The sequence below is a fragment of the Bos indicus x Bos taurus genome, chromosome 6 (genome assembly GCF_003369695.1).
Source record: "Bos indicus x Bos taurus breed Angus x Brahman F1 hybrid chromosome 6, Bos_hybrid_MaternalHap_v2.0, whole genome shotgun sequence".
Lineage (NCBI taxonomy): Eukaryota > Metazoa > Chordata > Mammalia > Artiodactyla > Bovidae > Bos > Bos indicus x Bos taurus.
The window spans coordinates 15,632,583-15,650,612 of NC_040081.1; the positions used below are offsets into that span (position 1 = coordinate 15,632,583).

Consider the following 18,030-nt stretch of genomic DNA (forward strand, 5'->3'; position numbering starts at 1 on the left):
GCGACCCCATGGACTGTAAGCCCACTAGGCTCCTCTCTCCACCTCCAGGAAAGAATACTGGAATGGGTTGCTACTTCCTCCTCCAGAGGCTCTTCCCTGACCCAGGCACGGAATCCGAGTTTCCTGCCTCTCCTGCACAGGCAGGCGGATTCTTTATTGCTGCACCATGTGGGAAGCCCAGATTTACATATATAAATTACATATATTTTTCACTATGGAAAAGTTTAATTATAGAAAAATCTCAATATAAATTTTTTGAATTCACTAAAACTTATGGGCTGCAATATCATATCTCTACAGAAAAATAGTTTGACTTACTGGCAGGAGAACAGGTTGGCAATGCCAAAATATATACAGACACGACCATTGAGGCAGTACCCTTCAAAATTCGGGGTATATTCAGGGAAACATTTTTTCAAAAAATTGTGTCCATTCTTCCCAAGGTGAGACAGCAGAGTAGAGTCTAGAAGAATCAAAGGCATTTCTTTTACTTTCTGAAGTGACTGGAGTCTTTCAGATATCAACATCAGGAACTAGTTTCTGTGAACAATTTGTCATATGGAACAATAATTTCACTTTCTTAACCAGACCTTATGGAATTTGCTATGGAGTCACCCATTTTGCTTGAGGTTCAGCACTATTTGATATAAAGTATATTGGAGGCAAGTAAGAGAATGGTCAATCCTAAGACCATATGAACCCTGAGTACAGATCTCTTATAAAAGCCATCTGTCATCTATAAAAACACACCATGTAAAACAACAGTTAGCTTAAGAGGGTCTCACTGAACAACCGTCTCTCTTCATGGCTTATAACCACCCACCACTATACAGTCAATTACCCCCAGTTCCCTGGGAGTCTCAAAATTTTATCCCACAGGATACTTGCTTCTAAACGCAATTTAACTTTCAGGGGAGCCCTCAAAGACAGGACTAGCAACTTTGACAGAGAGGAAATGTTACCATAACAGAGGGGATGCCCAAGTGGAAAAGTCCCTTTTATTAATGGTTCACTGCTCTTTAAAAGAAAAACATTAGGGTGTGTAGCTGACTACATAAATATTAGGAGTTTTTCAATACCTCTAAGAAGAGCAAATTATTTGAGAAAATAATATACTGAAAAACCAGAGCCCCAAACAAGTGCCGAATTTTCCTTTTTCAGGATGTTTTCTGCTTGCAGGGCTGAGATGGGTAAATGGCTGTCAGTGACTAAGCTGATTCTGGCTTCTGGTGTCTTTGAAGCCAACCCCCCGCCACCCTCTGACCACCCCTCCCCATTCTGGAGTGCTGATGGTGAGAAGATACTGCTTTTGCAGGGGGAGGTTTCAGGAAGCAGAAATGGACTATAATTAACAATTTAAAAAGTTCTCATTCAGCTCAAGAAATACTGACTTTTTAAAGTAATACTTTAAAATCCTTGAAAGTGATTCAAAATGCCAGCAGACCAGACATCCTCCCCAACCTGTCTAGCCCTGCCAAGTTCTCCCAGCGGCCCCCAAAATCAACATTACAAATCAGGACATTAACTGAATAGTTAAAGAGAACCACCTGTGTTCTCACCTATATTGCATTGTGAATAATAAAAAAGGATTTATTCCAGATGCTATTAAATTAAGAAAACTTGGACCATTTCATTCTCGACCTTATCATCAATCTAATCAGGAGAGGAAACTCACCAGCCTGATTGAACCAAATGATTTCTTGAAGCTCTAATGAAAACACACTTAAGTAGAGATTTTTTGGGAATCAAGTCCCTCCCCTTGGATCCAAACCACCCACCAACCTACCAGGGCAAATCTGTCCAGGCTCAGACAAGTCGCCAGCACACGTGCAAGTGTGGTTTCCCTCCATATTTGTTCAGGTGGCATTTTCCCCACAGCTGTGCACGCCCCGTCGGCACTCATCAATATCTCCAGGAAAAAGGAGTAGGAAAGAGAAAAGTGAGGTGCAGAGGAGATCAGAGGCTCATATAGTAATTGAAAAACCCAATATTCTGGAAAAGAAGCATCTTCAATTTGTGTCGTGATACATGTTCTCAGAGCTCTGTACATTTTTAGATTCAAAAATTCTATTATCCATGTTGGAAAGAGAGATGAACTGGGTCCCTGGGGTGCATACCCATGCAGGTAAACTCCTGATGTCAGGCTGGAAGCTTCCTTACTGCTTGGAAGGAAAGGAAACTTCCCAGCACAAATAGCTCCGTGGGAAAGTTGGAGATGGTAAACTATCTCTAGGTAAACATTTAGAAGTTCAGATCCTATTAAATAAAACATTTTGCCCTTTTAACACAGATATAAATGAAATCATCTCTTTCTTTCCCAACTACCCATCTTTTCTTTTCTTAGTTATCACCACCATAACCTTTAGGTCCTTCCTCTCTTCAATTTTCCATCGCTGTAAGAGGAGTAGCCTTCCTACATTCCCCGTATCCCATCTCTCCTCTACTCTCCTAAGCATCAGTGCCACATTGATCTTCCCCAACCACACCTCCCATCATTGCACCACTGACTCAAATGCCTAATAAAGTGTACTCATGCCCCCAGGTTCATCCAAAGTAATACTTCCTCCATGAAGTCCTTCCCAATACCTCAAACAGGTATTTCTACCTATTCTAAACTCCCACTTCATTTTTAGTTCTCTTATGATGCACATCTTTCTTCACTACTTATCACAGCTGCATTAATTTTAGATTATATTCTAAAGGTGGGGAACAATGCAGAGAACGAGAAAAAGCTCACTGTTTCTATGTGACCTGAGGACTCCATGCCACTCAGGCAGGCTGGGCCATAACGCTCTGCTACATGAAAGGAGGTATGTGAGTAACAGAGTTGGAATCCAGAGTATACTGACTTTAAACATCCAAGAAAGTATACCTTCCTTTTTCTTCAAAGTAAATGAAATATAAAGCCTGTTTGTCTAAATTATCTATGAGCCTGTTTAATTAGAGCAGTGACATTTTCCTGACTGACAGCCAAATATGTGCTTAAAAGAGCATTTACAGATGTTTGTGGACTCCACAAAACTAATCTGATAAAGGTCTGATTTAAATCAACCAGATCCAGAAAATTGGTAGTTATGACTGATATTTCATCTTTAACCTCAACGTGTGGGAGAAAGCTGTGACATTTCAGTTTCTTATCAGGGCATCTGCCCTTCACCGTGAAAAGATTTCCATGTTTTCAGAAGGAAAAGAAAACACTGGAAGAGACATTTTAAAGCCCCATAAAACTTGAGATAACTATTTTACTGGGCCAGGATGGCTTCAAGTCAGGTCTTCACTTGTACAGTGATGCTGTGCTATTGGCACCTGGAATGGTACATGATATCCACTAAGTGAACTCCCAACCCAACCAGCCACACCCAGACCTTGGCAGAGGATGGTGATTATGAAAGAGGTCTTAATCATTCGCTGCTTATATTTAAATGTCAGTGGCTTGAACTGATCAAGAACCAGCCAGCGAACCCTCTGATAGAATCTTCACGCACAGCAGTGACTTCCAACAAACCCATGTCAGCTCTGAAGTTCACCACAGTTCAGTTGCCAAATTCAGTGACAAAGAAAACGCTGTCCGGTTTTCCCCTTGATGGCTCACAGTATGGGGTATTGATCAGGTAGTGATGTCACTCAACCCCCAGAGAAAGAATTAGAAAGGCAGAGGGGAAAACAGCCTCTGCAGAGGGTAGGCGCTAAGTAGTGCGGTCATGGCCAAAGGGCACAGACTTGACTATTTACCAAGAACTGAAATATGTCAGTTTGAACAGGTCACACAACTCCCCTTTTTGACTTAACATGTATCACTGCAGTTATACCCTGTCTTTTCTCAAACTGCCACACCCAGCATTCAGTGATTCTCCAAGGCTTGCCCCTATCCACTTCCCTCCACACACAGCTTTCCTACCCAAACAGTGGATTCCATCTCCCTGGTAGCTCTCTGAGCGCCAGCAGACATAGCCACCTTCTGTATTGACACACTTGGGGGAGGTGGGAGGGCAAACTGAGAGACCCATCTCACATCCATCTACATCTGTAGGCAAAACAATCAGCTAGTGAAATATGCACGCAATCCTGGTATAAACTACTACAGTAGGAAAATGAAAGCGTTAGTCGCTCAGTTGTGTCTGACTCTTTGTGAGCCCATGGACTGTAGCCCACCAGGCTCCTCTGTCTATGGCATTCTCCAGGCCAGAATACTAGAGTCAGTAGGCATTCCCTTCCTCCAGGGAATCTTTTCAACCCAGGGATTGAACCCTGGTCTCCTGTATTGCAGGCAGATTCTTTACTGTCTGAGCCACCCAGGGAAGCCCATAGTAGGAAAGAATAGTGTAATCTTACATACACTCATCTAGCCATTTACAGGTACTGTTTGCAAACATAATGCAAGCCTGCATTTGGACCCAAAGTTCATTTCTGAATCAATTTTCACAGATTTCTCAGTGTTTGACTAGCTAAGTATGTGTAAGTAAATCACTTTGTGCCAGAGTTTCAAACCATAAGAACATTTACAACAATGGCCATCAAAATAAAATAGAAACCTATCTAGCCTGGATGGGAGGCAAGGTTGGGGTAGAATGGATACATGTATATGCGTGGCTGAGTCTCTCTGCTGCTGTACACCCGAAACTACCACAACTTTGTCAACTGGCTATACTCCAACACAAAATTAAAAGTTAAAAAAAGAAACCTATCCAGCAAAGCCTATTTAATAAATTAAAACTTATGATCTAAGCCTTTGAGGGGAAAAGTTGTTTTTCTTGGAATTGGGGAGTTTATAAATTTGACTTGAACTCAAATTCATGCTTCTAAAGCTAATTATAAATTCATCTCCTTAATATCAACTATATACATTATGGAATTCTAATATAAACTCAATGCACTAGAGCATATACTCTATGTTTCATTTTTTTCTATTCATATATCCACTACCTTTTAGCTAATATGAAATAATTTACTCATACCTGAGGATAACATAAATCCTCCTGGAGATTTTGAGTCAATACAATCTGAGAGAATCTTTTTTATTCACTATTTTCCAGATATGTGTATTTGGATTTTGCTCTTACCAGAACATTGTTTTCCATCTCCAGCAAATCCTTTCAAACACTGACATGTGACATCTGCTCCCTTTGAAAGGCACTCAGCCCGTGTACTGCATCCCATGGCATCAGTCTTTATTATCTGCAAACAATAAGAACCCTATCAGATTATTTTCAGATCTCAGAGGAAAAAAATAGACTTTAATGCTTTGCATTCTACAGAACATTCTAGAACTTCTTTTGTCAAGTTCTGGGACAGGTTAACCTCCAAACAGAAACACCATGTTGATCTGTAATCTGTATCTATATCAAAGGGTCCACAAGCCATATGCTTCTGTTTACATGCTCTCAACAAATCTTTAGTCTTAAAGAATTATGTGGTGTTCAGAACCCTCCTATGAACTTATTTATAATTTTTTAAAGAATTTGCAAATTTGAACTATAACATTTCTAGGAGTAAATGGACTCAAATGTTTTAAATTGTATTGCTTTATTTGAGAATTCCCAACCATCATGAAAGGGTCAACATATTCTTATCTCCCAAAGATAATATGTAGCAAGTAGGTCTATGTACCAACATGACAAAGAGATTTCATCATAAAAAGATTTACTGTCAATTTACTAAAATTATGTTTCATGTATAATAGAATATGTATGTCAAAAATGTATGTTTTACTATCAAGATTTATGCCGTGACTTGCAAACCTCTAGGCACTTTTACAGAGTCATGAACCATACAAACTAAATGCTGTAAATGGATCATTTCATTTCATACTCCATTGAAATGCAAATGCCCCAGGGAACAGAGTTGCCTGTTGAGCCATAAACATGAGCAAGTTTTTTTTTCTTCCTTTAGCTACTTATGTATGAAATCATTCTCCAAATGCCTCCTCTCTGTTGGAGTTGGGGGTATCTGACATACCACAGCAGGATATAAACTATCTTCTGTCTTTTCACTGGTAAACTTGCTCATCTGAATATAGAAGAGGTCAAGAAACCCTCCAAAGTTGCCCATAAATTAAAGAAAGTTAAGTGATCTAAGTAGGATTCAAGTCCCATGAGAATGTAGACATCGGGTAATTGCATTTGACTTGCTTAGCTATTTGAGCGAAAAGATTTCTTTTGTGGGAATACATGCCTTTCATGCTTGCTTGGTCACCTCCTGTCACTCGTGATTCTTTGAGGTGGATAAGTTCAGCCTAAATCAGTTATCCATTGGATTCAGCATTTATTTGGAAGACTAGCTCCCAAATCACAAGGCTGTTCAGAGAGTATGGTGGACAGCATCCAATTACCCCAGACATTTTAAGTCACTAGTGGAATTAGAATATGATTCAGGAATTACTTGGTAACTTGCAATCCCCCAGGATTCCCTGGTGGCTCAGAGGTTAAAGCGTCTGCCTGCATTGCAGGAGAGAGACCTGGGTTCGATCCCAGGGTTGGGAAGATCCCCTGGAGAAGGAAATGGCAACCCACTCCAGTATTCTTGCCTGGAGAATCCCATGGACGGGAGGAGGCTGGTGGGCTACAGTCCACGGGTGGCAAAGGGTCGGACACGACTGAGCGACTTCACTTTCTCTTTTGCTTTCAATCCCCCAGGCAATGAAAAGCAATGGACATGCGTTTGCAGTTGGGGGGTAGGCCATAGCCAAAGTTCTTTTTGCCACCCCCTGGCTCCAGAAGGAGCGAATGCCTGTGCTCCACGTGCCTCCTCTCTAAAATACAGTGACAGTTTCCATCCAGTCTACTTCACATGGTTGTTTTAAGAACTTGAACAAAAAGTGATTTAAAAAAAAAGTTTTGAAAATTTTGAAATATACATATCTAGATAAGGGTGATAAAGGAGAAAAGCATTGTGATGGCCTGTATCAGAATTAGCCTTATCACACTAGAAAAGACTCTGCAGTCTGTTAGTAAAACTAACAAAATTAATTCACTCCAAAATGCCTACTATGTGTCAGATCCTCATGAGGGCCAAAAATACAGTGGTGGAGGATATAGATGAGAGTTCTGCTTTCTTACATGATTAATTACTGAAGTTTATGTGTAATGAGCACAGTCAAAAACAATACTGGCTTCCAAGAGGGCTGAAACAGCTCTTGTACTGCCTGGTCAGGAGACTAGGAAAGTCTTTCTGAGAAACAGCATATTATGTTGAGATATGAAGGATTCACAGGACTTGGTGGGGAGGGGGTTAGAAAGAGCACTGTAAGTCAAGAAAACAACACCTGCGTGTTACAGGCAAGGCCTATGTAATGGAAGAAGGCCATCCAAAGAGGGGATAGAAGGGCACAAACTAAGGCTCATGAGGTAGACACAAGTTAGTTTCTCCAGGGCTCAACAGGCTACATTAAGAATTTTACATTTTAGTCATGAATTTAGAAGAATTTGTGATTTTAATAAATTTCACAATGAAACTTTTTATGATTGAATCGCTTTGCCATGTGGTACACAGATCTACTTGCCACATATCATTATGTGTCTTTGGGGAATAAAAACATACTGACCTAAAATCTAATATAAAGTTTTCAAACTCTTTTTATTATAGCTACTTGCTTGAAATGAAAATTTCACTACAAAACATAAGTAAGACCTCTTAACCTCACACAGGCAGAACTAAAACTTCACAGGCTAAGACAAAATAGAATAGAATCCAGGGAAGGAAAGATGAGGCAGTTCACCAGGACAATTTCGTTCATTCTACAGTCTCCAGGTAGGAAGCCAAACACAGCCTATTATATGTGTATTCCACATCTCTGGCCATGTTGTCACTTGCTCATTGCACCCATGGGGCCTAGTTTCCCATCTGTCATTCACCTTGGTTTTTGAGTTCCCCAAACATTAGGCTTTCAAAATATCTTCTATCAGCTTAGAGGAAGGTTTTCCATACTGCTGATATTTATTATCTCTACTGTTTTATTCTATCATATTGTTTGTCTCAGTATCAGACTGTGACTTTGGAGGCTGGGGCTGCATTTAGCTCAGCATGCTATCACCAGCCCATAGCACAGCATACGGCAAATAAATAGTCACCAGATGAATAATATTCCTAACATAACTATGTTTCCAGTACTTCTTTTCTTGACATGAATTACTGATAACTACTCAGTCATAATTTTCAAAATCTTTGGTCAAGTCATTAACTTAATAATATAGCTTAGTTTCAGTTTTCAAATCTGTAAAATGAGACACTGTGATAAGGGTTAAATTAGAGAATACATTTAAAGGATCTGGTAAACTCTAATGGTCTGTAAAAATTATTACTAAAAATATTCACCTCTTTGTATTATATCAAAAATCACACTGATAAATTCCTATAAAGAGAGGTAAGAGGTTCCAGGGCCTTGTTAACTATAGTTTGCCAACAACAAAAGTTGTGGTTGAGTGTATATGAAATCCTAATATGGAGTTCTCCAATTGATTTTTAAGCCACATACTGTGTTAAAATTAAGATTTACTCAGAAATACAAACAAATAAAATGTTTCAAAGCAGAGCTGCACTGACTGAATGGCAGAGACCTAGCATGAAGAAGAGGTGGGGTTTGCAGGAGCTTTAGGGCTAAGCTAAACCCTGTTTGAAAACCACTACCTTCATGAGTCGAAGGCGATGGCACCCCACTCCAGTACTCTTGTCTGGAAACTCCCATGGACGGAGGAGCCTGGTGGGCTGCAGTCCATGGGGTCACTAAGAGTCGCACACGACTGAGCGACTTCCCTTTCACTTTTCACTTTCATGCATTGGAGAAGGAAATGACAACCCACTCCAGTGTTCTTGCCTGGAGAATCCCAGGGATGGGGGAGCCTGGTGGGCGGCCATCTATGGGGTCGCACAGAGTTGGACGCGACTGAAGCGATTTAGCAGAAGCAGCAGCAGCTTCATGAGTGAACAGAGTATAAAAGAATTAGGTTCCCTAGAACTGGACATGGAACAACAGACTGGTTCCAAATAGGAAAAGGAGTACATCAAGGCTGTATCTTGTCACCCTGTTTATTTAACTTATATGCAGAGTACATCATGAGAAACGCTGGACTGGAAGAAACACAAGCTGGAATCAAGATTGCCGGGAGAAATATCAATAACCTCAGATATGCAGATGACACCACCCTTATGGCAGAAAGTGAAGAGGAACTCAAAAGCCTCTTGATGAAAGTGAAAGTGGAGAGTGAAAAAGTTAGCTTAAAGCTCAACATTCAGAAAACGAAGATCATGGCATCCGGTCCCATCACTTCATGGGAAATAGATGGGGAAACAGCGGAAACAGTGTCAGACTTTATTTTTCAGGGCTCCAAAATCACTGCAAATGGTGACCGCAGCCATGAAATTAAAAGACACTTACTCCTTGGAAGGAAAGTTATGACCAATCTAGATAGCATATTCAAAAGCAGAGACATTACTTTGCCAACAAAGGTTCGTCTAGTCAAGGCTATGGTTTTTCCAGTGGTCATGTATGGATGTGAGAGTTGGACTGTGAAGAAAGCTGAGTGCTGAAGAATTGATGCTTTTGAACTGTGGTGTTGGAGAAGACTCTTGAGAGTCCCTTGGACTGCAAGGAGATCCAACCAGTCCATTCTAAAGGAGATCAGCCCTGGGATTTCTTTGGAAGGAATGACGCTAAAGCTGAAACTCCAGTACTTTGGCCACCTCATGCGAAGAGTTGACTCATTGGAAAAGACTCTGATGCTGGGAGGGATTGGGGGCAGGAGGAGAAGGGGACGGCAGAGGATGAGATGGCTGGATGGCATCACTGACTCGATGGACGTGGGTCTGAGTGAACTCCGGGAGTTGGTGATGGACAGGGAGGCCTGGCATGCTGCGATTCAGGGGGTTGCAAAGAGTTGGACACGACTGAGGGACTGAACTGAACTGACTGAACTGAAAGTTGTTACATATTGAATACATTCTTTAGCATCTTGGTGATAAGTGTACAATATAGAAGAATAAAATCTAACATTTGTTGTTTGTGGACTTTCTGGAGCAGCTGAAGCAACCAACCTATATTTGCTTATCAATTACCATCTGCTTTTCACAATGATGAAAGTAATGCTAAATGGGTCAAATACCAAAAACACTAGGCACGGATGAGGATCCACTCAAATCAGATCAGTTCAGTCGCTCAGTCTTGTCCGACTCTTTGCGACCACATGAACCGCAGCATGCCAGGCCTCCCTGTCTGTTCTTGCCCATTTTTCAGTTTTGCCTCCAAGTTAGATTTCTTTTAAAAAAAGAAGTCCAACAACTTTCATCAAGTAAAGTCATGTCCAGTCTAATATGGAGCCATCTAATATGACAAACCTTTGGGAAGAGAAGGACCAAAGTTCAAGTCCAAAGTCTAGCATCACTCACTTTACATAGACTTAGTCAACATTAAGTTAGAGAGATCATTCAGAATTTCAAATGAGTAGGAGGAAACTGTTGGAACCAAAGCTGTAGCAAAGATCTCCTGATTCACACCTGACACCATGATCTCGGCCACTGGCAGGTGTTGAGACTCTGCCATGTTATAGTCAAGCTCTCTGCTGCCGGCTAAGATGTCCAGTGGCAGGACTTCACTACTCAGATTGGCTCCACTACCTATGGGAGGACAACAGATACAGTTAGTTTACCATCTGTGATTTAAGAAATGTTTGAGTTAATTTATATTTATGGCTGCTTGTTGGTTATGAGTTCAGACTCAGAGTAGGAGGATTCAGAGAAACTCGCAAGGTCTAGCTTAGAAAACCTTCCCTGCCACACCACGCCCTCTCAGCTTCCCTCCATGCACGTGAGATGGAGGGTGGGGAGAGCCAGGCAGAAAGACAGGACTCTTTCAGGTACTGGCATAAATGGTAACAGTAGAATACCCAAATCCTTATGCACAGAATCAGCTCATAATCACTGTTTGCCATTATGGAGGACAAACTGACCTCTCCAACCTGCCTTCATATATACTCTTTCTCCTTCAGGCTGCTTTAGACATTTATTTTAGCCTGACTTTGCCAGTATTTAGAAATGTGGAAGAGCATAAAAAAACCATAACTTAACATAGGCATGGGACCTAAGCAACTCCCTAGAACACAGGAGAAATGGATCCCCTAAAACACTGTATATTCTCTAAGTGTGGTCCACTTAGATGGATCCCTGGGGTCTCATTGCACGCCACCTAGAAGGTCAAAACTATTTTCATAAAAAGCAGATAACTCCGTTATTATTTTCACTGTGTTGACCAATGGGGCAAAAGCAATGATGGGTGAAAGTGTGGTGCCTTAGCATGAATCAAGTCATGCTCCTAGCGGCATCTCTACTGTGGTCATGCTCTTCACCGCCACATACACACACATGCATGCACGCACATACTCTAGCTTCACCTTTAAAAAACCATGATGGAGCATTAAAATTATTGACTATGGCCTACTTGCTGTTTCATATCCTGTATAGTGAAATGGGAGGCACACAGAAAAGACTGCACACACTGAACTCATGATGTCTATCTTAGATGTTTGAGCTAAAACTAGCCTCTTTTTTCCACTGAACATGATTTTTACCTGAAAGAATGTTTGATAAACTGTCAGTAACACTTGAGGATTTGGCATGTTTTCAAAAATGAATGAAGCTATTCTGTCTCTTCAAGGAAAATTAGCTCACAGTGCTTGTTGCCAATAATAAGATTGGAGTTTTCAAGTGAAGAAGTACAATTCTACAAAATTTTCCACAAGAAGTTTTTGACAAAATCCAGACACTCAAAGACTTTTCTGATGAGTTTGATAAATAACTCATGAACATTATTGTAGGTATATTAGTATGACACTCAGAAGATCTGCATAACTAAATCAATCAATATTTTTAAATGACCAAAACACAACAAAATCATGCATAGCAAAAGATTCATGCAAAATATAAAACAAGAATACTGGGTTTTAACATAGCAGAGGACAAGAAGTTCATTGATATGACTTCAGATTCAACATTGCAACGGGCTCTGAGAAACTACCATCTGTCTAGTTCTGAAATAATATCAAAAGAAGATATACAAAAAGGGCATCTGAAAAGGCTATTAAGCAATCTTTCCTTTTCCAGTTCCATGTCTGTCTGAGGCCAGATTTTCTTCATAGGCTCCAACCAAAACAACACAGCAACAGCTTTAACAGAGAAGCAGATGAGAGAATCTGGTTGCCCTCTATTAAGCCAGACATTAAAAATGTAAATGTAAAACAATGCCATGCTTCTCACTACATATTTTTATTTTGAAAAATAGAGATTTCCTTTTCATAAAACATGTTCACATATAATAAATTACTATAACTTTAATAGATATTAGATTTTTAGTTTTAATTTCTAATGTCATAAATCTTAACAAATAAAACCCACACAAAAAAACCTTCAGTTTTTCAATCATTTTAAAAACATAAAAAGGTCCTGAAATCAAAAAGATTGAGAATTGTTATCCTAAGGCAACAATTAATAGATCTGAAAATCCAAAATATCCAGTTCTGGTCCATGGATAAATTAATCCATTTGCTGTCAATCTGTCACCTAACTTATATCATGCCAATTGGATAAACATGAATTTTATAAACATCTAAAATAAAATTTAGGTTCTCTCTTATTAGATGTCTGTCAAGAGATGAATCCAAATATACCTTACTTGTCTGGATGCACATTCAAGGAAAGTAAATTAGCACCTCTGGTTACCTGTCAAATCAGATCTATTCTTCCTCGAACTCATGTTTAAAATGTGGATCACAAGCCTTATCAGTCTGGATTCCCCACACTTGTTTGGTATCCTCAACTTATTTATTATAAAGCACTTTTCGTTTCATATTAAGACAGTCATGTGGCTGGGGAGTTGTATATGACTGCCTTTAAAATAGAGGCCATAAAACTGGAGAAAATGTCTTTGAACATTCCCTGAGTTGGTAAAATACTGGCATTTATTTCTAAGAATAAGCTGTGTGTGCATACCTGCTCAGTCATGTCCAATTCTTTGTGACTCCATCAACTGTAACCCACCAGGTTCCTCTGTCCTTGGGATTTCCCAGGCAAGAATATTGGGGTGGGGTGCCATTTCCTACTCCAGGGGATCTTGCAGACCCAGAGATCGAACCTGGGTCTCTTATATCATAAATGGGGGGCTGAAGCATTGGAAGACTTTGAATGTTATATTTTGTTCATTAATTTTACAGCTGAAAGTGAAAGTTAAAATCACTCAGGTGTGTCCAATTCTTTGCGACCCCATGAACTATAGTCCACCAGGCTCCTCTGTCCATGGGATTCTCCAGGCAAGAAGACTGGAGTGGGTTGCCATGCCCTCCTCCCGGGGAATCTTCCAGACCCAGGGACTAAATCTGGGTCTCCTACAGTCTGAACCATCAGGGAAGGGAGGCCAGTTGAATTTAATTTGTAATGAGGAGCTGAAACTCATCAGAAAGAGAGAGAGAGAAAAAAAAAACCAGACAGTTGGCACCCCTAAAAGTAAGGGAGCTTTTTATAACACAAAATATTAAAAATCAGCACAAGCACAGGAATCAATATAGAATGATATTCCTGAGCCAAAGTAAGAAAATTCAGCTGCACAGTTTGTCATATTATCTGACAATATCCGATGGCCATGAAGAGCCAGACACATTTTTCCATCTGGAGCTTTCACAAAACCTTCATGACACAAACACTGAGCAGTTTCAAACCTCTCTTTGCAAATATGTTCACAGCCTCCATTTTGATGTAAGCAGGGATCTGCTCCTAGCAGGGAGAAGACACGCATTCACAGATGGGCTTGGAGATAAAAAGGTTGCCGCTGATGCAAAGTACAGCATACAGCTTGGGGGAGAGACACTGTATCTAAGTGGAGTTTATATCAAGAGCTATTTCAGGAGAGTTCCTATAAAGAGCCACTGGTTCTCAGATAAGCTCAGAAAGTTATTACCTTATGAGTATTTATTGAATTTAGCCAGTACTTTTGTTCAAGAAGCTATTTGGGAAGATAGGAATCCGATTTCCAGACTCATCATCCAGTCAAACTGACAAAGGGTGATTCAGAAAAAAGAGTTACAGTGGAAAACCAAGTGGCTTTTCCATTTTGCTTTACCTACTCCTGGCTGAAGCTTACTCACTGGCATTCTCAGGAGGTGAGGAAAAGCCCAATGTGGGTAGAAGCTTCCTCTGCAGGCTTCTAAACTGCTCTCCCCACCCATCCCTGCTCCTGGACTTAGTGCCTTTAACCCAAGTCTTTGAAAAGGAACAAGTAAGTAAAAACTAATTAGGAGAAGAAAAGATGAGCTTGGAGGGATAAAGCCCAAATTCATTGCTAGACTGTCTTAATTTAAACAAAATTCAAGTCTCAGGAAATCTTAATAACTACCCAAATTAGTGAGAATTGCAACACCCCCCTCCCTTCCCTGCCATCAAACAATTTAAATAGTTGCAGATGCCAGTCAAAGAAAGACTAGTGTACCTGGTTTTGCCAATGGATGAACTACAAGCAGAGATGAGGGCTTCAGCATGCTGCCTGGGAGACGTACGCTATTTTTGCCAGTCCTCTTGTTCATCCTTGTTATCGATGGCATAGTCCAATCAGAGAACCACACGTGATCCTCAAACACAGCCACGGCAAATGGGTGACCTGGAAGCAGTCAAATCCATTACAAACATCTTGTTTTTATCATAAATATTGTTCAAAGGACAAAGAATACCCAATTCCTACACTAAATCAATTCTTTAATAAGCTGCTAAGCAATGTAATGAGCCACCCACATCAAGGAGAACCCGCGCGATGAGGAAACCTGTTAGAAGGGGAGCCTGGTGGTACGAAGTCCTAGCAAAGCCTGTTGTCACTCAGCATTCAGAGAGTGAGAGAATGTGGGTGACTGACATAATAGCACCAAGAAGAAGGAACCCGGGCAGAAATGTTCCCATGTTCAGTGATTCTATCACTACTTACAGACTAAAGAGCTTGACTGGGTAAGTTATTTTCCTCCTCTTTGTCTTAAGTTCCTTGTCTTTTTTTTTTTCAGAATTTTTTTATTTTTACTGATTTACATAATGACCAGTAGTGATTTAGAATTGGAACTCTTTTTAATAAAGAACAAGTTGCTGTTATGACTATATATCTGCCTACCCTGCAAAAATACGTTCTTCTTAAGCTAAGTTAGTACCAATTGGAAGCCAACTTTCCCTTTGCAATATTGTGAGCAGTATTTTGACTCTTCACTGGAGCTGAAATGGGAAGATATGGTTTACCAAAAGTAATATAAAGTAATAAGGCATTTTTATTTTCTTTAAAAAAAATTTTTTTTAGGTTCCTTGTCTTTTGAATGGCAGTAATAAGTAGTAGACTAAATTCACAGGTTTTTGTAAAATTTTTTAAAAATCTAAGGTAACTGAATAACAGTCTCCTCAAATTCCCATCTCCAGCACATTTCCATGCATCAAACCCCTACCTCCTTTCCTACTCTAGGACCTTGTTCTGTCAATTACCCCTTTCGTTTATTCATTCTCTTCATCTCTCCAGCTTCTTTCCTTTAGCTGATTAATATCTCCAGGTCTCTCCATCTTAATTCCCTCATCCCCTTGACCTCTCTTCTTTTCCTCTCTCTCCTACCCTTTGCAGCCAGGTTCTTTGGAAGTCATTTATTATCTGCTGCTTCCATATTCATGGCTCTAATCAACCCCCAAGTGGGTCTTCCCATCTTACCTCAACTAAACCCACCTCTCCACGCCACTGAAACTGCTCTGATAAAATATTCCAGTGTTTAGTAAGCTGAGAGATGTTTTAATATACTATCTCAAGTGTTTAGAGGCTATGGCTAAGAGCCCCTAAGTTTGGAAGCTTTGTATCACTGCACATCCAGTCACATTTCCCAGGCCAGTCGTTTTCGCAAATGAGCAACGGATTTGGTGGACTAGGATGAATGTCTCCCTCTAGTGGCAGCAAACTCAAATGATTAGTCCTGGTGAAATGAGTCTGCGCCCATCATTATTGATGGGGGCCCTTAAGATTCATTTTGGTATCTAGCCTTTGTTCCAAATAAAGCCATTAATGCAGGAAGGGAACTTTTTACATAACTTTTGTTTTGTTTTGCTTACTGAGATTAAAAAAAATACCTAACACAAAATTTACCCTCTAAGCCTAAGATAACCCACAGTTTCTGTAGTGTAAAATACATTCACATTGCTGTACAACCAATTTCCAGAAATTTTTTTTAATCTTGCAAAACTGAAAATCTATCCTCATTAAACAACTTCTCAGTCCCTGCCCAGCCAGTCCTTTGCAAACCCTATGTTACTTTCTGTTTCTGTAAGTGTGACTATTCTATTCAATAAATACCTTAAGTTAACAATATTTGTCTTTTGTAACTGGCTTATTTCATTTAGCCAAACGTCCCCGTGGAAATGGCAGCCCACTCCAGTATTCTTGCCTGAAGAATCCTATGGGCAGAGGAGCCTGGCGGGCTACAGTCCATGGGGTTGCAAGAGTTGGACATGACTTAGCAAATAAACAACCTCAAGATTCACCTATGTTGTAGTATGTGTCAGAATTAGCTATAGTTTTTCACCACAAACCCCAAACTACATATAATATCTCTTATTTTTTGTCTACAGGAGAGCCGCAATTGTGTGTTAAATTAAGAATGAATTCCTTCAATCTTTAAATGAAAAACCCTGAATTGGTCATTGAGATGCTACCATTTAAAAACCGGCAGGTGGTTATTTAGATATTTTCATACCAATTTGTATTTGTGAATGTATTTAATAGGAAGTTGCGTTGGTCATAAAGTAGAGCAATGAAAATTATTTATAAAATATCTGCTATACTTTTTGGCTTAGAATATGGTGTCTTTACATTCTAGTAGGGAATTTTCAAATCCCTTTATATACCAAAGCTATAAATTTACACTTATTTGGGAGATTCATTTTTTAACAATGTGTGGCTCCTGACTAGACTCGGTGACTTCACAGGAACCATACTGTACCCTCCAGTGTATCTCTACTTCCTACAAGATTCTATAAACATCTGTTGGGCGCATGGATGATAAAGCCTATGATTACAGACATGTGAAGTATGTCCATTTTTAAGAAGCTTGGAAGTAGGTAGAATTTTTAATTATATTTATCTTGATCTGTTTAATGTATAATGCTAATGCTAAGTCGCTTCAGTCATGTCCGACTCTGTGTGACCCCATAGACGGCAGACCACCAGGCTCCCCCGTCCCTGGGATTCTCCAGGCAAGAACACTGGAGTGGGTTGCCATTTCCTTCTCCAATGCATGTAAGAGAAAAGTGAAAGTGAAGTTGCTCAGTCGTGTCTGACTCTTAGCGACCCCGTGGTCTGCAGCCTGTCAGGCTCCTCCATCCATGGGATTTTCCAGGCAAGAGTACTCTAATATAAATTTAGAAATTCATTATCAAAGGGAAAAATTAATACCTTATACAAATTATTAGTTTTGTTAGCTCTTTCCTAGTAGAGAGAGACCGTGTTTTCTCATCTTCTCAACCAACCAGTTTCTAAATTCCTGAAGCATCTTTAACATCTCCCTGGCCTTTATTCTGGCATCCAATCTGTTACTAAATCTTCTGTTTTTCATTCCCAGTGGTTTTTTTTTTTCCTTAACACTCTAATCCTCCATTCTACTTTTAAATGGCAATGTTCTAGTTCAGGCTTTTATTAACTGTTGCCTGAACAACTGTTGTAACCTCCTAACTCATTCTGTTCTCTCCAAATTCCAATCCAACCCTTGTTACCTAAGTGGCTGTCCTGATATACCAATTTTATCAGATACAGTTCCTGCTCAAGAATTATGCAATGGCTCTCCAGTACGTTCAGAATGAATTTCAGTTAACATATTCTGGCAAGACTACAAAGACCAAATATATACAAAGACCAAATTTTGCAGCCTTATTTCAAATGATAATGTTTTATCAGCATTTATTTACCACATGGTCCAGTTCAAATACTGTCAAAATGAATCCCCCACTGTTACATCATCTCATAACCATCTGTACTTCTAACAGATAGCATAATCT

General features: G+C 39.9%; 1 protein-coding gene across 1 annotated transcript in view; it reads right to left on the reverse strand.

The window, feature by feature from the left end:
• Positions 1-18,030, reverse strand: part of EGF (epidermal growth factor) — a 104,695-nt gene that overhangs the window by 17,478 nt on the left and 69,187 nt on the right. The window contains 8 exon segments of the mRNA XM_027545434.1: positions 319-379; positions 1,787-1,909; positions 3,899-4,024; positions 5,061-5,175; positions 5,254-5,390; positions 10,486-10,605; positions 13,585-13,749; positions 14,462-14,629. Of these exon segments, the coding sequence (XP_027401235.1) occupies positions 319-379; positions 1,787-1,909; positions 3,899-4,024; positions 5,061-5,175; positions 5,254-5,390; positions 10,486-10,605; positions 13,585-13,749; positions 14,462-14,629 (1,015 nt within the window).